Here is a 16,504-nt window from a genome sequence, read left to right as displayed (position 1 = left end):
TATATTTCAGGCTGGGTCTACAATACAGAGTTTTGGTGACAGCAGTTACTGTCAGGACATATTTCCCAACAGACACTGTCAACAGAACACATCCACACCTAACACTCTGTCAACAGAACATACCACACCCTATTGACGCCCTCTGTCGACAGAGGGCAGCCAGACTGCCCAGCCCTCCATCGACAGAAAAGCCAACTGGAAGCTCTGCAAACAGGACTGCCCAGTGAACCCTTTTCTCTTGACAGAGGGCCCCCTGGAACATCTACGCTACTTTTTGTTGACAATCTGTCAACAGAGGTGTTGTGCCTCCTTACAGGAGAAACCTAACTCTCCAGAGAAAACTGCTGCATTCTGTCAACTGATTCTCAACAGAACGCATTTGTAGTGTGGATGCTCCGTGAGTTTTATTGACAAAAACCCAGTTTTGTTGATAAAACTCTAGTGTAGACACAGTCTCAATGCACTACAAATATCTGAATCCTAATTCAGAAAGGTTTAATTTAATTGAATACCATTTATTATCTTAATTCCATATCATCTCTTCAGTTTATCAACCTATAACAAAACCTTAACATTTCAACCCTGGCCTAAACCATATTCTCTAGAAGGGAGGGATAATAGCCACAGAGATGCTTGAGATGCTGGGAATAGTACAGTAAGAAGATTCTGAACTGCTGTTCCAGTTGGTCAGAAAATAAGGCATCACCTTTTTAAATGTTTCCACCAAAATTCATGTATGAATACATACCATTCAAGGAACTCAAGCTACTTTCCCCCAAGCCCATCCAAGTCTAGTTTAAGCAATAATATACTTTACTTCAACCAAAGAGTAGAAGTCCTAGATTTCCCAGATATTATCTAATCCTACTGAACAGATTATCCCAAGGACGCAAATTTAAAAGTTCCCAGTTCAAGCTACGTGATACTCATGGATTTTAGTGAAACCTAGATTCTTTTCATATCTCGGAAGCATCAGCATCTAGCATTTCAATTAAAAATCAAACAAGTGCTATCTAAACAAAAAGCAGTCAAGTAGCACTTTAAAGACTAGCAAAATAGTTTATTAGGTGAGCTTTCGTGGGACAGACCCACTTGGTCTGAAGAAGTGGGTCTGTCCCACGAAAGCTCACCTAATAAACTATTTTGCTAGTCTTTAAACTGCTACTTGACTGCTTTTTGTTTTGATAGTGTATAGACTAGCACGGCTTCCTCTCTGTTAGTATTCAAGTGCTATCTGTTTAACATCTTAGAAATTACAGTAAACTCTTTCATATCTAGCATTCTATTATCCAGAACTCTCAAATAACTGGCATTTTAAGCATAAGTAAATTTTAGTTATGTTTTCTATATGTACAATATAGTCAAAGTAAATACAAATAAATACAGCAAATATAGTATAAGTTTACAGCATACAATACTACTGTTGGTAAATAAAATACTCTGCATACTCTGTTTCTCAATATCAAATCTTGTTTTTCTTTAATGTTATGCATTGCTAGGTATACCTCTCTATTATCCAACATATATGAATATCCAGAAACCTCCCAGTCCTGCTGGATATGAAAAAGAGTTTACTACAGATGGTTATGAATGCTAGCTAGATGGCATTCAGAGTGACTCAACCAGACACCAAAATGCCTTGATACAAAACTCCAGAATTTTGCCAACAAATGAAATCTTATTTAAATATAAAAATACAAAAAAGCAGCAAACAGGACAGTTTGTGTTGTCAGATTGTATGTATGTATGTAGGTAGTCCATCATGTCCAACAATGACGTCTTGAGCTTGCACAGGCTCATCGGTTGTGGACTCGCATGTGGCTGAGGAGACCAAGTTTTGAACGGCATGGGCGTTCACAGTGGGGGGCAAGGGAATTGTCCTGGCTCTGTTGGTGCAGATGCTGCTGTTGCTTTCTTCCTCTCATGTGCATCAATGAGGCGTACGCGTCGCTGCTCTTCAAAGTTGTCATATGCGTGTCGTATGAGAGCACACCAGCCTGTTCAGTTTTTTGCATGCTGCTCTAGCTGATCTGGTTTTAAACCAGCATGAGCAATGTTGGCCTTCACGCAGTCTCTCTCTCTCTTGCGAGGCCTACCTTGATTCCTTTTGCCCTGGGAGAGTTCACCGTGGAGGAGTTGCTCAGGGATTCTTGATTCCTCCATTCATATGACGTGCCCTGTCCAGCGAAGCTGGGTTTTCAGAATCATGGCTTCGATGCTTGTGGTTCCTGCTCTTTGTAGGACTTCCAGGTTCATAACTCTGTTGTGCCATCGAATGTGCAGCATTGACCTCAGGCTGCATGTGTAGAAGCGCTCCAGCTGTTTTCTATGTTTTCTATACAAGGTCCAGGTTTTACAGCCATACAGGAGACCGGTCAGGACTACAGCCTTGTACGCTTTCAGTTTTGTGGAGTGTCGGATATTGTGCTGAGTCAACACTCATGCTCTCAGACGTCCTAGTGCCCGGCTGGCCTGGCAGATATTTCTTTGTCAAGGGAGCCATCACTGGCTACCACAGTGCCATGGTACTGGAACTTCTCTACTGTTTTTAACTGTTCCTTCAATAAAGATTGAAGGGGGGAGAGCAGCAGATTCTAGAGCAGGCTGAAACAGTACCTCAGTCTTTCCTAGGCTGATGGTCAAACCAAAGAGGCGAGTGGCATCAGCAAACTTGTTGACGTTGAGCTGGAGATCTGATTCCTTGGATGCCATAAGTGCACAGTCATCAGCAAAAAGGGCTTCAAGGATCAGCCTCTCAAGCATCTTGGTTTTAGCATTCAGACGACAAAGGTCCAAAAACAACCCATCAAGTCTGTATTTTATGTAGACTCCATGGTCCAAAGGTCCCTAACTGTGTGGCTGAGGACGCACGTGAAAAAGAGGTTGAACAACACTGGGGCCAGCATGCACCCTTGCTTCACACCATTGGATATCTCAGATGGATCTGAGGACTCACCCTTTGAAAGAACAAAGTCAGTCATGTCACTGTGGAACAGGCATATGAGGTTAACAAATCTTCTCAGGCAGCCACAGGGCTTCTCTGTTGAGTGTGTCAAACGCCTTGGTCAGGTCTATAAAGACAGCATACAGATCCAAGTTCTGCTCTGTGCACTTTTCCTAGACCTGACAAACAGCAAAAATCTTGTCATTGGTGCTGCGGCCTGGGTGAAAACCACACTGTCCTCTGGTAGGGTCTCCTCTGAGAGGCTGGTGATCAGACAGTTGAGGATGACTCGAACCAAGATCTTCCCAGCAGTACAGAGAAGGGAGATGCCCTGGTAATTTCCATAGTCAGCTTTGTTGCCCTTGTTCTTGAAGTCGTGAGATGATTGTGGCATCCTTAAAGTATTTGGGCATGTCTTCCTCCTCCCAGATGCTGATCAAGGTGTGTGAAAGGTTTCAAGTGACACTGGTCCTGCCGCTTTGAAAATTTCAACAGGGATACCGTCCATCCCAAGGGCTTTGTCACAGCTGGTCTGGCTGATTGCCTTTTTTGCGGAAGGGCAAAACGAGAGGTGGAGGTGACCACTGGGAGTCGTAGCTCCAAACCTGCACTTAGGCAGCCTGTGGACTTTGATCACTTGACTCTGACCCCAGGATGACGGAGGAGTTCAGCAGCACCTCAGGCCTTTTTAGGAACAGCACTACTCACCTTCAAAATGAGGGAGGGGACTAGAAAAGGTGTCCCAAAAATTGCTTGTCCCAACCAAAACGGCCAGCATACTGCAGCTGGCAATTTTACCCTCACAGTGGTTGAAAAACAGTGAAAAGAAAGATATTTGCAGCATGGAACGTTTGCACACTCTTGGACAGGGAGAATGCTGTGAGGCCTGAGAGAAGAACGGCCCTCATAGCAAGAGAACTGGAGCATTATAACATTGACATAGCTGCCCTGAGCGAGACCTGACTGGCAGAGGAAGGATCCATTTGCGAACCAAAAAGAGGTTACACCTTCTTCTGGAAAGGCAGGCCAGAAAATGAAGACAGAATCCACAGAGTTGGACTTGCCATCAAGACATCACTTCTGCACCAGCTTCCTGACCTACCAACTTGCAGCAGTGAGCATCTAATCAGGCTCCGCTCGCCACGTTACAGTCATCAGCGCTTACGCTCCTACACTGACTAGCAGTGATGAAGTCTAGTCAGATTATGTTTGTACTAACACCCTCATTCAAACATGACTGACCCTATGGTGCCCCACCCCTCCAGTTAGTGTATTTTAAAATGGTGTTAAAATTGTGTCTGCACAAGATGCAAAGTGATATTTAAAATCTTGGTCAACATTTTTAACATGATCTGTTTTTCTAATCAAGGCCTTTGTGAGACAGAAGTGGTAATATTCTGTGACTAACTGCAAGAAGTTAGTTCTTGCTCTCCGGAGGCTGTGGACAACATAGGATACTCAGTGACTCAGTGTTTCTCAACCTTTTTATGAATAAGAAATTGGACTTATTTTATGTTCATCTGATTTTTTATTTATCCCTTTTTCCACAGTCATAAGTACAATGGTAAATTTATTGCCTACAGGCAATATCTTCCAACCAACCAGTCACGACTGAGTTGTTTAAATAAATGTGTTGCAATGGTAGGAAACAACTGTGTAACTGAAAATTGTGCGCACTGGGGGTACTTGCATTTATTTAAAGGGGTGGGGTACTTTATTTAAAAAAAAAAAAAAGGTTGAGAAACACTGGCCTAGTTTATCACATGGCTAATTTAAAGCACTTGATCGCCGCTATGTTATCTACCTAAGGCATAGCTCATGTGGGTAAGTTACCCTGAAGTAAAAAACTCACCTCTTGTATCAGTTAAGAAAAGGCTATAGAGGCCTCTTCTGTAATACAAATAAGCTGGTCAAAAATTTTAGACTGCATTTTTTTTTCCAACTTTCAATTTCAACAAAATTTTAGACTTAATTGAAAATGTCCAACTTTTCAAAATGTTGAAATGAAATAATTTCAAACTGAAATGGGCAATTACAATAGCTTTATTTCATTTTTTGTTGAAAAGCTTCTCAAAAATAAAAATAAATGAAAAGTTTTATTTTTTGACCAGCTCTCCACACTTGTTAGCACACCATTTAGCACACTTGTTAGCACAGCCTTTTTAGGTGACAAATCTCAGGAACTCACTCAGATTGAAGTGACATTAGAGGAGGTTTTGGAGTTAATTGATAAGCTGAATAGTAACAAGTCTCCAGGACCAGACGGTATTCACCCAAGGGTTCTGAAAGAACTCAAATGTGAAATTGCGGAGTTATTAACAGTGGTTTGTAACCTATCCTTTAAATCCACTTTGGTACCAAATGACTGGAAGACGGCCAATATAACGCCAATATTTAAAAAAGGCTCTAGAGGAGACCCTGGCAATTATAGACCGATAAGTTTAACATCAGTACCAGGCAAATTAGTAGAAACAATAGTAAAGAATAAAATTGCAAGGCACGTAGAAGAGCACGAATTGTTGGGCAAAAGTCAGCATGGTTTCTGCAGAGGGAAGTCGTGTCTAACTAATCTGTTAGAATTCTTTGAAGGGGTTAATAAACATGTGGACAAGGGGCACCCAGTGGACATAATATACCTAGATTTCCAGAAAGCCTTTGACACGGTCCCACACCAAAGGCTTTTATGTAAATTAGGTGGTCATGGGATAGGAGGAAAGATCCTTTCATGGATCTGGAATTGGTTAAAAGACAAAAAACAAAGGGTGGGAATAAATGGTAAATTTTCACAATGGAGGAGGGTAACTAGTGGTGTTCCCCAGGGGTCAGTCCTGGGATCGATCCTGTTCAACTTGTTCATCAATGATCTAGAAAATGAGGTAAGCAGTGAGGTGGCAAAGTTTGCAGATGACACCAAGTTGTTCAGGACAGTCAAAACCAAAACAGATTGTGAAGAACTACAAAAAGATCTCAGCAAACTGAGTGATTGGGCAGCAAAATGGCAAATGAAATTTAATGTGGGTAAGTGTAAGGTAATGCACGTTGGAAAAAATAACCCAAATTACACATACTACATGATGGGGTCAAATTTAGCTACGACAGATCAGGAAAGGGATCTTGGAGTTATAGTGGATAGTTCTCTGAAGACATCCATGCAGTGTGCAGCGGCAGTTAGTAAGGCAAATAGGATGTTAGGAATTATTAAAAAAGGGATCGATAATAAGACAAAAGATATCATACTTCCCCTATATAAAACTATGGTACGCCCACATCTTGAGTACTGCGTGCAGATGTGGTCTCCTCACCTCAAAAAAGATATATTGGCATTAGAAAAGGTTCAGAAAAGGGCAACTAAGATGATTAGGGGCTTGGAACGGGTCCCATATGGGGAGAGGCTAGAGAGACTGGGACTTTTCAGTTTGGAAAAAAGGCAATTGAGGGGCGATATGATAGAGGTATATAAAATCATGAATGGTGTGGAGAAAGTGAATATAGAAAAATTATTTACCTTTTCCCATAATACAAGAACTAGGGGACACCAAATGAAATTGATGGGTAGTAGGTTCAAAACTAATAAAAGGAAATTTTTCTTCACACAGCGCACAGTCAACCTGTGGAACTCCTTGCCCGAGGAGGCTGTGAAGGCCAGGACTCTATTAGGGTTTAAAAAAGAGCTTGATAAATTTTTGCAGGTTAGGTCCATAAATGGCTATTAGCCAGGGATAAAGTATGGTGCCCTAGCCTTCAGAACAAGGGCAGGAGATGGATGGCAGGAGGTAAATCACTTGATCATTGTCTTCTGTTCTCCTTCTCTGGGGCACCTGGCATTGGCCACCGTTGGCAGATGGGATGCTGGGCTGGATGGACCTTTGGTCTGACCCAATATGGCCATTCTTATGTTCTTATGTTCATGACGACGAGGGGCACAGGGTATATAAACTCCACATTCAGCTATGCAAAACCTAGCAATCCAACTTTTTGTTACTGTCACTGATCAGCACAAATTTCTCTTCACCAGATTTTACACAGCTTCCAGCATTAGAATGATAGCATTGATTTCGAAGTACTAACACACGATAGCAATAATGTAAAGCTATCTTTGTAAATACTGTACCACAGTTTATTCCCTTCTGTGCAGCAATATTTAAATGCTCTTTTTTCAACTTTTTACTATGATATGAAACATGAAGGATTATTGCTTCAACTAGAATAGAAAATGTATATAATGAATAAGAATGTCTCCAATGTGCAGGTACACATTTGCTTACCGATACCACTCTTGGCCAAAAATTTCAAACCTGGGTGCCTAAAGTGAGTTGTTAAGCATTTCAGTGATTATTTTGATGGAGAGTCTGTTAAATAAGGGGTGTGAGAGGGGAGATGACAATATTTTTTTAAAATGAAGATAGAAGCCTAAATATAGAGTTAGGTGCTTAATTTTATATACCTTTGGTAGAAAATGTTGGCTTTTATTTTAACATATTCACCATCAAAATTAAAACGACCAAAATAACCACTTGGATGCATGATCTTCAAGTCCATTCTGAGTTTCTGGTAGTGAAAATATGGCTTATGGCTTGTCTACGTGGCAAATTAGACAAAGGGGATGAAGCTACAGTGGACAAGTCTGCCTCGCATCTGAAATTGGAGTACACCTAATCCCTCGATTTATGAACATAATTCACATGATGAAAACTGTTCGTAAGGTGAAAATTCGTAAATCAAAAATGAAATTCCCATTAATTTCAATGGGAAACAATGACTGGTTCCCAACTCCCAGAAAAAAAAAATCACTAGATATTTTTGCCACGTTACCATACAATCATAAAAATAAGAACAGTATTACTTTATTACCACTAGTCAGTTTTCAGATTGTGGTGAAGGTGGGGTGGTGGCGATGAGAGCTCAAGGGATCTCATCTAAAGTCAGCTCCATTGTGACTTCAACCTCCTTAATTGGTGTTTTATCTTCAGCTTTGGAGGTTGAGGATGGTGTTGAGGGTTTAGGCAGAGGCAGTGAGGATGAAGGTTGAAAAAACAATAAAATTTAAATTTGTACTGCAACCCTCTTTTTTCTGTCATACAACTACTGAAAGAATCGAATGGCTTAATGAATTTGTCACTTACATGATGAACTCCATTCTAAGTTTGGGTTGTTGTCATCGAGAATTTGTGTAGCTGCTTCGTTCCAATCCATTGAAGAATTCTGAGAGTGTTTCAGTGTCCAGTGTTTTTTGTGGTCCATCCAATTCTTCCTCCTACTTTTCTACGTACAGTTGAATTAATTCTTCATTAGTCAATTTTTCACTGTGTAACATTATCAGGTCTTGAACATCATGACTGTCTACCTCATTGAATCCTGCTTGAGTTGCCAGTTGCACGATAGTCTTTTGAATGTCTTTCACTTCACTCTCAAAACCACGGAAATCATGAACATATTTTCGCAATAGCCTTTTCCAAACACCATTTATGATACTTTGAGTTATTTTATTCCATGCCGTTGCGATATTTTCTACAGACATCTTGACATTGTAATTCTTCCACAACTGCTCAACTGTTGGTTTGTCTTCTCCATCTGATGCAGATACATGAGACCTCATCATCAGTTGCAGATGTTAAGCTTTTAACATAGCAATGACACTTTGATCCATTGGTTGAAGGATGGAAAGGGTATTTGGGGGCAAAAAAAAAACATCCACCAAAGCACTCTATTGTTATCACCATAGTCTTCAACATTGATAGGCCAACCGGGAGCATTTTCGAGGATCTGCAAACATTTATTATCCAGATTATTTTCAGCACAATATTTAGAGATGAAATGTAAAGATGAAAGGAAAGCTTGTAATGTAATCAGCAAAAGCCTGCCTTGTCACCCATGCCTATCAATGAGAACACCATACCACAGGTAATGATGCCTTGTTTGAGCCTTTAAGTGCTCTCAGATTTTCTGAATGGTAAACAAGGAGAGGCTTCAATTTCATGTCTCCTTCCAAACTTCCACCAAAAAGTAACATCAGTCGATCCTTTGAGGCTTTGAAACCTGCTGCTTTTGTTTCATCTCTTGAAATAAACATTTGAGAAGGCATTCTTTTCCAGAAAAGCCCAGTTTCATCAACATTCAAGATTTGTTTTGGATAATATCCACCTTCATCAATTATTTGCTGCAATGTATCTGGGAAAATGTTAGATGCCTGAATATCAACAGATGCAGCTTTGCCTGTAACACACAGACTTATGATAAGGTGAACACACTCTAAAGTGAGCAGCTTTGAAAGTTACTTTGGCAGACTCAACTTGTCTCTCCTTCCTTAGAGGAAGAGATTCTTCTCAGCATTCTTCTCCAGGTCCTCTAAAAAGACAGGGCTTTCTCCCTTATGATGAGGGAGCTCAAAAGGCATGTTGTGTTTGTTATGGTTATCAATCCAATGTATTAAAAGTCTTTCAGGTTTCCCTATTATTGCATCCCTGGCCTTTGTTATTTGATGCAATTTAGCTCCAACATACATTTCTGCCATTTTTAAAATCTTTTTCCACAGGAAGATCATATGCATTGTCGATGCTGCCAAGATCACTGCCAACCATATGTCTTTCAATTGCTGGCCATCTTCAATTCTTTTAATAACTAAGTTTGGTAGCCACACATATGGCTTTCCTTGGTTTCTTGGCCTTAGTAACACCTGCTGAAGAAACTTTTTCACGTTTAGCACCCATGAGGATCCCAAATAGTAAAAGATATTTGAAGATTAATATCATTCAGTCAAGACAACACAAACACAAGCAAGCCTGCAAACCTACTGGGAAGAGCAGGCCAGCTGAGGGAAGTGTGTAAGCCTGCACATTACTACTGCTCTACCCAGTGCTTTTTAGTTTTTTTCTCCCAGCCAGATCCCCACCCGTTTGCTCCTATCTCCTTCCTTCGCCCTGTTCCTGCAGCTTGGGCTGTGGCAGGGCTCTGCACCCCAGTTGGCTCCCCCCCTGGGGCTTGCTGAACTCCCCAGGCCCAGCTGGGTCCCCAGGGCTAAAACTGCCAGACGACCTTTGCACCCCACCAGCTCCTAGCCCTGGGGCTGCTGGCTTTCCCCAGTCCCAGGGCTGGAGCTGCTGGCAGAGCTCGGAACCCCAGGTGGCTCCCAACCCAGAGGTCCTCTGGCCCCTGCTGGATCCCGGGGCTGGAGAGCGGAGCACTGACTGTACCACATTCCTCTGTGGATGCTTGGATGAAGGTTGACTATTGATTGTCCTGATGATCATCATCATCATCATCATCATCAACCATGGGCTCAGCATCCCCTGGTGTCTGATGCCTCTCTCACTATTCCTTTCCTTTGTTCCCTGTCCAGTGCGGAGTGGCTTAGATTCTGTAGACTAGCTCCGCCTCAATCTACTATATCATTTACCCATTCTCTGCGGGTTGTACCTCTCCTATGCGAACTATCCATTATGCCGAATACCAGAGTCTTGATTTTTCATTCATTGTTCATTCTAGAAATATGCCCAAACAGTTGTAGCTTCCATTTCTATGACCTTCTGCAACAGGCTCTCTTTTGGCTGTATCTTTCTGTATAATTCCTCATTGGTGGCCTTCTGCATCCATCCTATTCTCAGAATCTTTCTATAACAACTCCTTTCGAACGCCAATATTCTTCTTCTCAAATCTTTTATCATCACCCATGTCCCACATTCGTACAACATGCTGCTGAATACACACATTTTCAAGATGCTCGGCTTCATTCCTAAGCTAATCACTTTGCTTTTCCAGATCTTATCCATTGCCGTCAAACTTGCTCTTGCTTTCGCTATTCTAGTCGCTATTTCCTTCTTACAGTCTAGATCATACGTTATGTTGCTCCCCAGATATGTGAACTTCTCCACATTTTCTAGTCCAATACCATCTACGCTGATCTTCCTTCCTATTTCCTTATCTCTAAATACCACTGGTTTTGTTTTATCGATGTTCATGATCAGTCCATACCACTTCCCTTCTTTGTTTAGCACCTCCACCATTTTCGCTAGCTTCTCCTTATCTTCCTCAATGATAGCTATATCATCCATTGAACCTCAAGTGGTTAATTCTTTTCCCATGCACAGATATCCCTTCTACCTCTTCCTTGATCTTGTCTATTGCTCTCTACAGATGTGTGATGAAGATACTTGGCCATATTGGATCTCCTTGTCTCATAGCTCTACTTGTTCTAAACCAACTTCCCAACCCCCCGCATGTTCTCACAGCTGCCTCTGCATTGTCACTGATATCCTTCAACAGCCATATCAGTCTGCTATCCACTCCGTATGATTCCAACACCGCCCAAGTCACTTTCTGATCTATACTGTCAAATGCCTCTTGAAAATTGACGAAGTAAGCGTATACATTCTTGTTCTTTCGTTGAGCTTTCTCCGCTATCAGCCTTAGTGCCAATATCTGCTGTACGGTACTTCTATCTTTTCTGAACCTTGCTTGCTCGTCTGCTATATGTTCCTCTATCTGCAGTCTTAGTCTCAGTCAGTATCATCACCAGCACCTTGCCTATATGACTCATGAGGGCAATCATTCTGTAGTTCTTGCACTCCAATGTACTTCCCTTCTTGGGCATTGCCACTAGCATGGATCTTGTTTTTTCCTTAGATGCCTTCCCTTCTCTCCATGCTATATTATGTAGCCGGTGTATTTCCTGAATCACGCTTTCTCCACCGTATTTGGTCATCTCTTCTGTGATCTTATCATTTCCAGGACTTTTGTTGTGCTTTAGTCGTTTCACTGCTTTTTCTACTTCCTCCTTTGAAATACAGGTCTCGCTCTCCATACTTGGCGGAGATATCTCTTTCAGTCCTTCAGTCAGTCTCTCAAACTCCCGGGTCCAGCTGTGCTTCATATAGATCAGTGCAGTATCTTCTCCCTGTTCATGAGCACTTCTTCGTTCTCATCTTTGCTCTCTATCTGCTTTGGTTGCCTTTTCCTATTAATATTTCTAATCATCTTATACACCTCCCTGGTCTTACATTCACCTTAATACCTCTCTATACCTTTGTATGGCTCCTCTAACCATTTCTCCTTATCCTTTCTGTCTGCTTTCCTCACCTCACTGCATTTCACCCTATATTGCTGTTCTGCCATCTCGGAAACATCTCTTCTGATCTTCAACGCTCTCTTCTCTTGAACCAACTTCAGGGTCTCCTGATTAATCCACTTCTTATTGATCTTTTCTTCTAGAACAGTCTGCTCAATTGTTTCTTCTATCACCGTAGCTATCCCTGCGACTCTCTTATCTAGGTCTTCCTCTGTGGCAATATTCTTAATATTCTCTCTGAGTGCTGTTCTGTATGCATTCCCTGTTTCTTCCTCACAAAGCATCACCACATCTCTTTTCTTAAACTGTGTCTTACACTTTCTTTTGAGTTTTACCTTGATGTTTACAATCACCAGACTGTGGTCCACATCTATATCCGCTCCTCGGAAAGTTAGGTACTGCTCTACTGATGTTAGCAATCTTCTTTGTATCAAAACCATATCTATTGTATTCTTGGACCTCCCGTCATTCGATCTCCATGTCCACTTCATACAGTCCTTTTGTTGGAATCTCATGTTGGAGATCACCATCTCGTGCTCCGTAGCAAACTCTTGTAGTTTTTCACCTCATTCATTTCTTTCTCGATATCCAAACCTTACTATGACTCTCTCCCAAACTTCGTTATCTGTTCCAACCTTCGCATTCCAATCTCCTCTGATGATCAACACATCTATCTTCGGTATCATAAATTGAAAAACAGGTATAAATTTACATGGTTCGTTGTACTGAAAATTCATAAATCCGAAGTTGGTACATTGAGGGACAGGTGTACATCAAAGTGTATTTGGTAACTGAATGAATGGCAGCAGATCCAGACAACGAGTTAATGTGTGGCAGCCTAGCGCATTAGCGATTCACACCATAACCTACCAACTCATCATGTAGACAAGCCCTCAAGTCTATGACTCTTACCACAAAGACTGGGCAACTCCCAGTTTTAACTTTTCTGTTTACCTTATAGGTATTCACATTTAGAAACTAATAGATCTCAACTATTAACAATTAGAACAAAGATATAATTTATAGAAATTTAATTTCAAAGCAGATCTGATTCACTTATAACCACTTTATTACAGGTGTTGCTTCTAAGCTGTATTTTAATGACTTTATTAAGACTATCACACAATATCCTCACTCAAAAATGCTAATGCAGTTGCACAAATACTGCAAAAGTTGGTTTACAAAATTCAACAACAAAAGGTGTAGAGCAAAATACTGAAGTATACATTACCTTAGCACTCTCAAGCAGTACGTCATCTCTACCTAAACCAGGTCCTATGACAACTGAATGCAGTCGCGGCAACCACTTTTCCACTTCATGAACAGCATTAGGACTGTCACTAAGTAGAGAAAACAAGTACAAAGCATTTACTTACAACACTCTTGAATCTGAAATACAGGGTCTCCCATGTACATCTGAGGTTAGCCAAAAGTTACATGCAGGATTTTGCCCATAGAGAAATAAATTGTTTTTTGTTTTGCTGAAAGTTTTTTTTTTTGTTTGTTTGTTTTTAATAATCATTGGGAAGAGGAAAGTTGGGAACAATTTTGGAGCTGAGACTAGGGGCTCTCTGAGGCTATGTCTACACTACAAGACAAATCAATTTTATTAAAACTGATTCCTTAACACTGGGTTTTATCCATTCGATTTTAAGCATCTTCACCTTCCCACATGCTCCCCACAAAACTGACTTACTGCTGCCACACACAAGAAGCTTAAATCAAGTGCTGCTGCACTGTATTGTGGGAACCTATCCCACAGTTCTCTGAGCCCCATTGCATTCTGGCCCCACAAGTAGATGTGGTATATGACAACATCTTCCCACATTTCATTCCCCTCTTTCCCCTGCCATGTTAAGTATGTTTAAGTAGACATGGGTGGTATGTTGAAACAGTGTGCCTAGGCTTTAGTTTGGGCTTGGATATCGATTTACCCCTCCTGGGAAAGAGGGCTGTTAAGTAGACATAGGTGCTACACTGAAACTCTAACGAGCCATCAGTAATGGCCCAGGACGGTGAAAACTGTGACTGCCCATGGAGGCCCTTTCAGGAATCTGAATCTGGATTTAGGCCTCCTACCGAAGAAGACCCTTATGTCTAAGCAGACATGGCTGCTACACTGAAGCTCGAATGATTCAGCAGGCCAAAAGAGCCCAGGCTATAGTCAGGTTTGCACCTGGAAAAGACGACTCTTAGGACAGGCATATTCCCCGCTGCAAGCTTTACTTTGACAGCTATGATAGCTGTTTAGCTAATACCTGCCTTCATTTAAACATATGGCTCGGGGCGACTAAAAGAGCCCCGGCTACAGCCAGCCCCCCCCAAAATCATGACCCTTACTGAGCACAGTTTGCCTGGCACCTTGCGCTGCATGTCCTTTTATTAGTTCGGGGTCAAGCCATATGATGTGGCTGGACATGGGAATGTTCCAGACTGTGTGGCACCTCCAGGGGGAGGAAAGAGAGGGGTGGTTGGGGGTCGGGGGTCAGGAGAATATGTAAATGGCTGAAAAGCAGTTTCTTATACGACCAGACAAGCACAACCCACCCCACCTACAGCCTAGCTGACGCGTGGTACGGGGGTCCAGCAGCTGGTGCCAGGCAGCATGGAGAAAAAGGCAGGTAGCAGGGGTATACACAGAAGCACAGACCCCGCAGCTGCACTCCTAGCAAAGAAAAAGAAAGAAGATTTTTCAGCCTCTCATGTCTCTACAGCCACGGGTCTGCAGATGCCGAACTGTAACAGTCTTCCTGTTGCCTAATTTCTCTGCACTTGAAAGCAGTGGAGAAGTAAGAGGCCAGAGCAGAGAACAGTGGTGAATTGTGGGGTACATATGGGACATCTGTGGAGGTAAATAATTTTGACTAAAAGATATGCTGCATCCTCACTACCCTTTGTTAGGAATTTTAAATTCAAATTGAACACTACACCCATCAAGTTACTACGATTTTAAAATTTTGATGATATGTCGATTTTAGTGGTCCATAAATTGAGCTAATGGAATTTACAGTGAGGACAGGCACTTGGAAAAAAATAGGGCTAACTGACTAAATTTATTTTATCTCGCAGTGTAGAGGCAGCCAGAAGCATGGAATGCCTGTTAACATGGGCCCATCTTGCAGTTAGATCTGTGCAAGCGGACTCTGATCCCACAAGGAATGACAGGATGCCACAGATCTACTTGAATAATAAATCCTTGAATGAGGAGTTAGAGAGATCAGGAGCTTTATGCTTAAAGGACCAGCTATTCCACTGATTAAAAGGACTAGTGTTCTCTACTCTATGCAGAGCACAGGCTCCCCTCAAAGCACTACACAAAACTACGAAGAAACCACCTTTGGAAAATATACTATTTATAGTAAATGGCACAAGTCTATTTGCTGATCTTTCATCTTTTCCAAGGTCAGGTTCAATTACTGAGATTACTGTGTGTCTCTACTGTAAATAAATGCTAACCAAGTGGAGTACTACAGAATTATGATTTGAGTTTTAAAATTATGCCAATATGAGGAATTTGACAAACTACAGTATAAAAGTAAATGCCACTGGAGAAATAAGATTCCCATTAGATTAGTAAATGAGGCCTTGTTTATACTAGAAAAATGCAGTTTAATTAAACTGATTTAACAATTGAGCTAGTTCATATTATGCAAACCCCCAACACAGCTGTATCAGTAAATTACCAAATTAAGATAGGATTATGCACATTTAAATACATCTAGAATTAAGGGTTTGTCATTTAACTAGGCTGATTTTTACACCTATTTGGTTACAACAGTTCATCTTTCTAGATTACACAAAGCTTTAGAGATGTCTTTAACCCAATCACTCTTCCTACAATAAATAATGCATTTCCTACAGGAAGATGAAGGTTACCTACCTGTAACAGAGTTCTTTCAGATGGACTTTGTACACTGATACTCCTGGGGATGTGTAAGTGGGTAAACTTCAAGGATGCCTGCTCAGGGCAATGCCAAGAGAGAGCATGATGCACTCATCCCACCAATTCCCTCTGCATTCTCAAACATTCCAAGGAGGAGACTATAAAAGAGGGCTTGATGCACTGCTACCTCTGTTCCTTCCACTTCCTCTTCAGATTTAAAACCCTGAGAAAGAGGAAAAGGTGGGCAGGTAGTGTGACTGTACAGAGTCCATCTCAAGAATTCTCGTGACAAGTGGTTAATCTTCATTTCTTCTTCTAGTATCCTCTACATATTTCCACTCATGAGGTACTTTGATAAGCGACACCTTCTGTAAGGAAGGTATAATTCCAAACTGAGCAGTATAGTGAGGGGCTAAGTCTAGGGAGTAGTGGTTTGTAAATGTATGTAACGAATCTCCTGTTGCAGCTTGACAGATCTCCTCAATTTGAAAGCATCTGTACAAAGTCTGCCAGTGCTCTACTGGAGTATAATTGAACTCCTAAGCAGGGTAGAATAGATACTACTTCATTGTGCTCTACTGTGCACTGTTTAACCCAACTAGACAGCATCTCAGAA

General features: G+C 41.5%; 1 protein-coding gene across 5 annotated transcripts in view; it reads right to left on the bottom strand.

The window, feature by feature from the left end:
* Positions 1 to 16,504, bottom strand: part of NAXD (NAD(P)HX dehydratase) — an 89,291-nt gene that overhangs the window by 29,055 nt on the left and 43,732 nt on the right. For all 5 annotated transcript variants that reach the window (XR_012644998.1, XM_074990272.1, XM_074990268.1 and 2 more), the window contains one exon: positions 13,237 to 13,345. Coding sequence is in view for 4 of the 5 variants with exons in the window: in XM_074990272.1 (XP_074846373.1) it covers positions 13,237 to 13,345 (109 nt within the window). In the remaining variant the exon portion in view is untranslated. The remainder of the gene's footprint in view (positions 1 to 13,236; positions 13,346 to 16,504) is intronic.

Source organism: Carettochelys insculpta, chromosome 1, assembly GCF_033958435.1.
Source record: "Carettochelys insculpta isolate YL-2023 chromosome 1, ASM3395843v1, whole genome shotgun sequence".
Taxonomy (NCBI): Eukaryota; Metazoa; Chordata; order Testudines; family Carettochelyidae; genus Carettochelys; species Carettochelys insculpta.
Note: the sequence above shows the minus strand (reverse complement) of the source record. Positions and strands in the feature narration are given on the sequence as shown.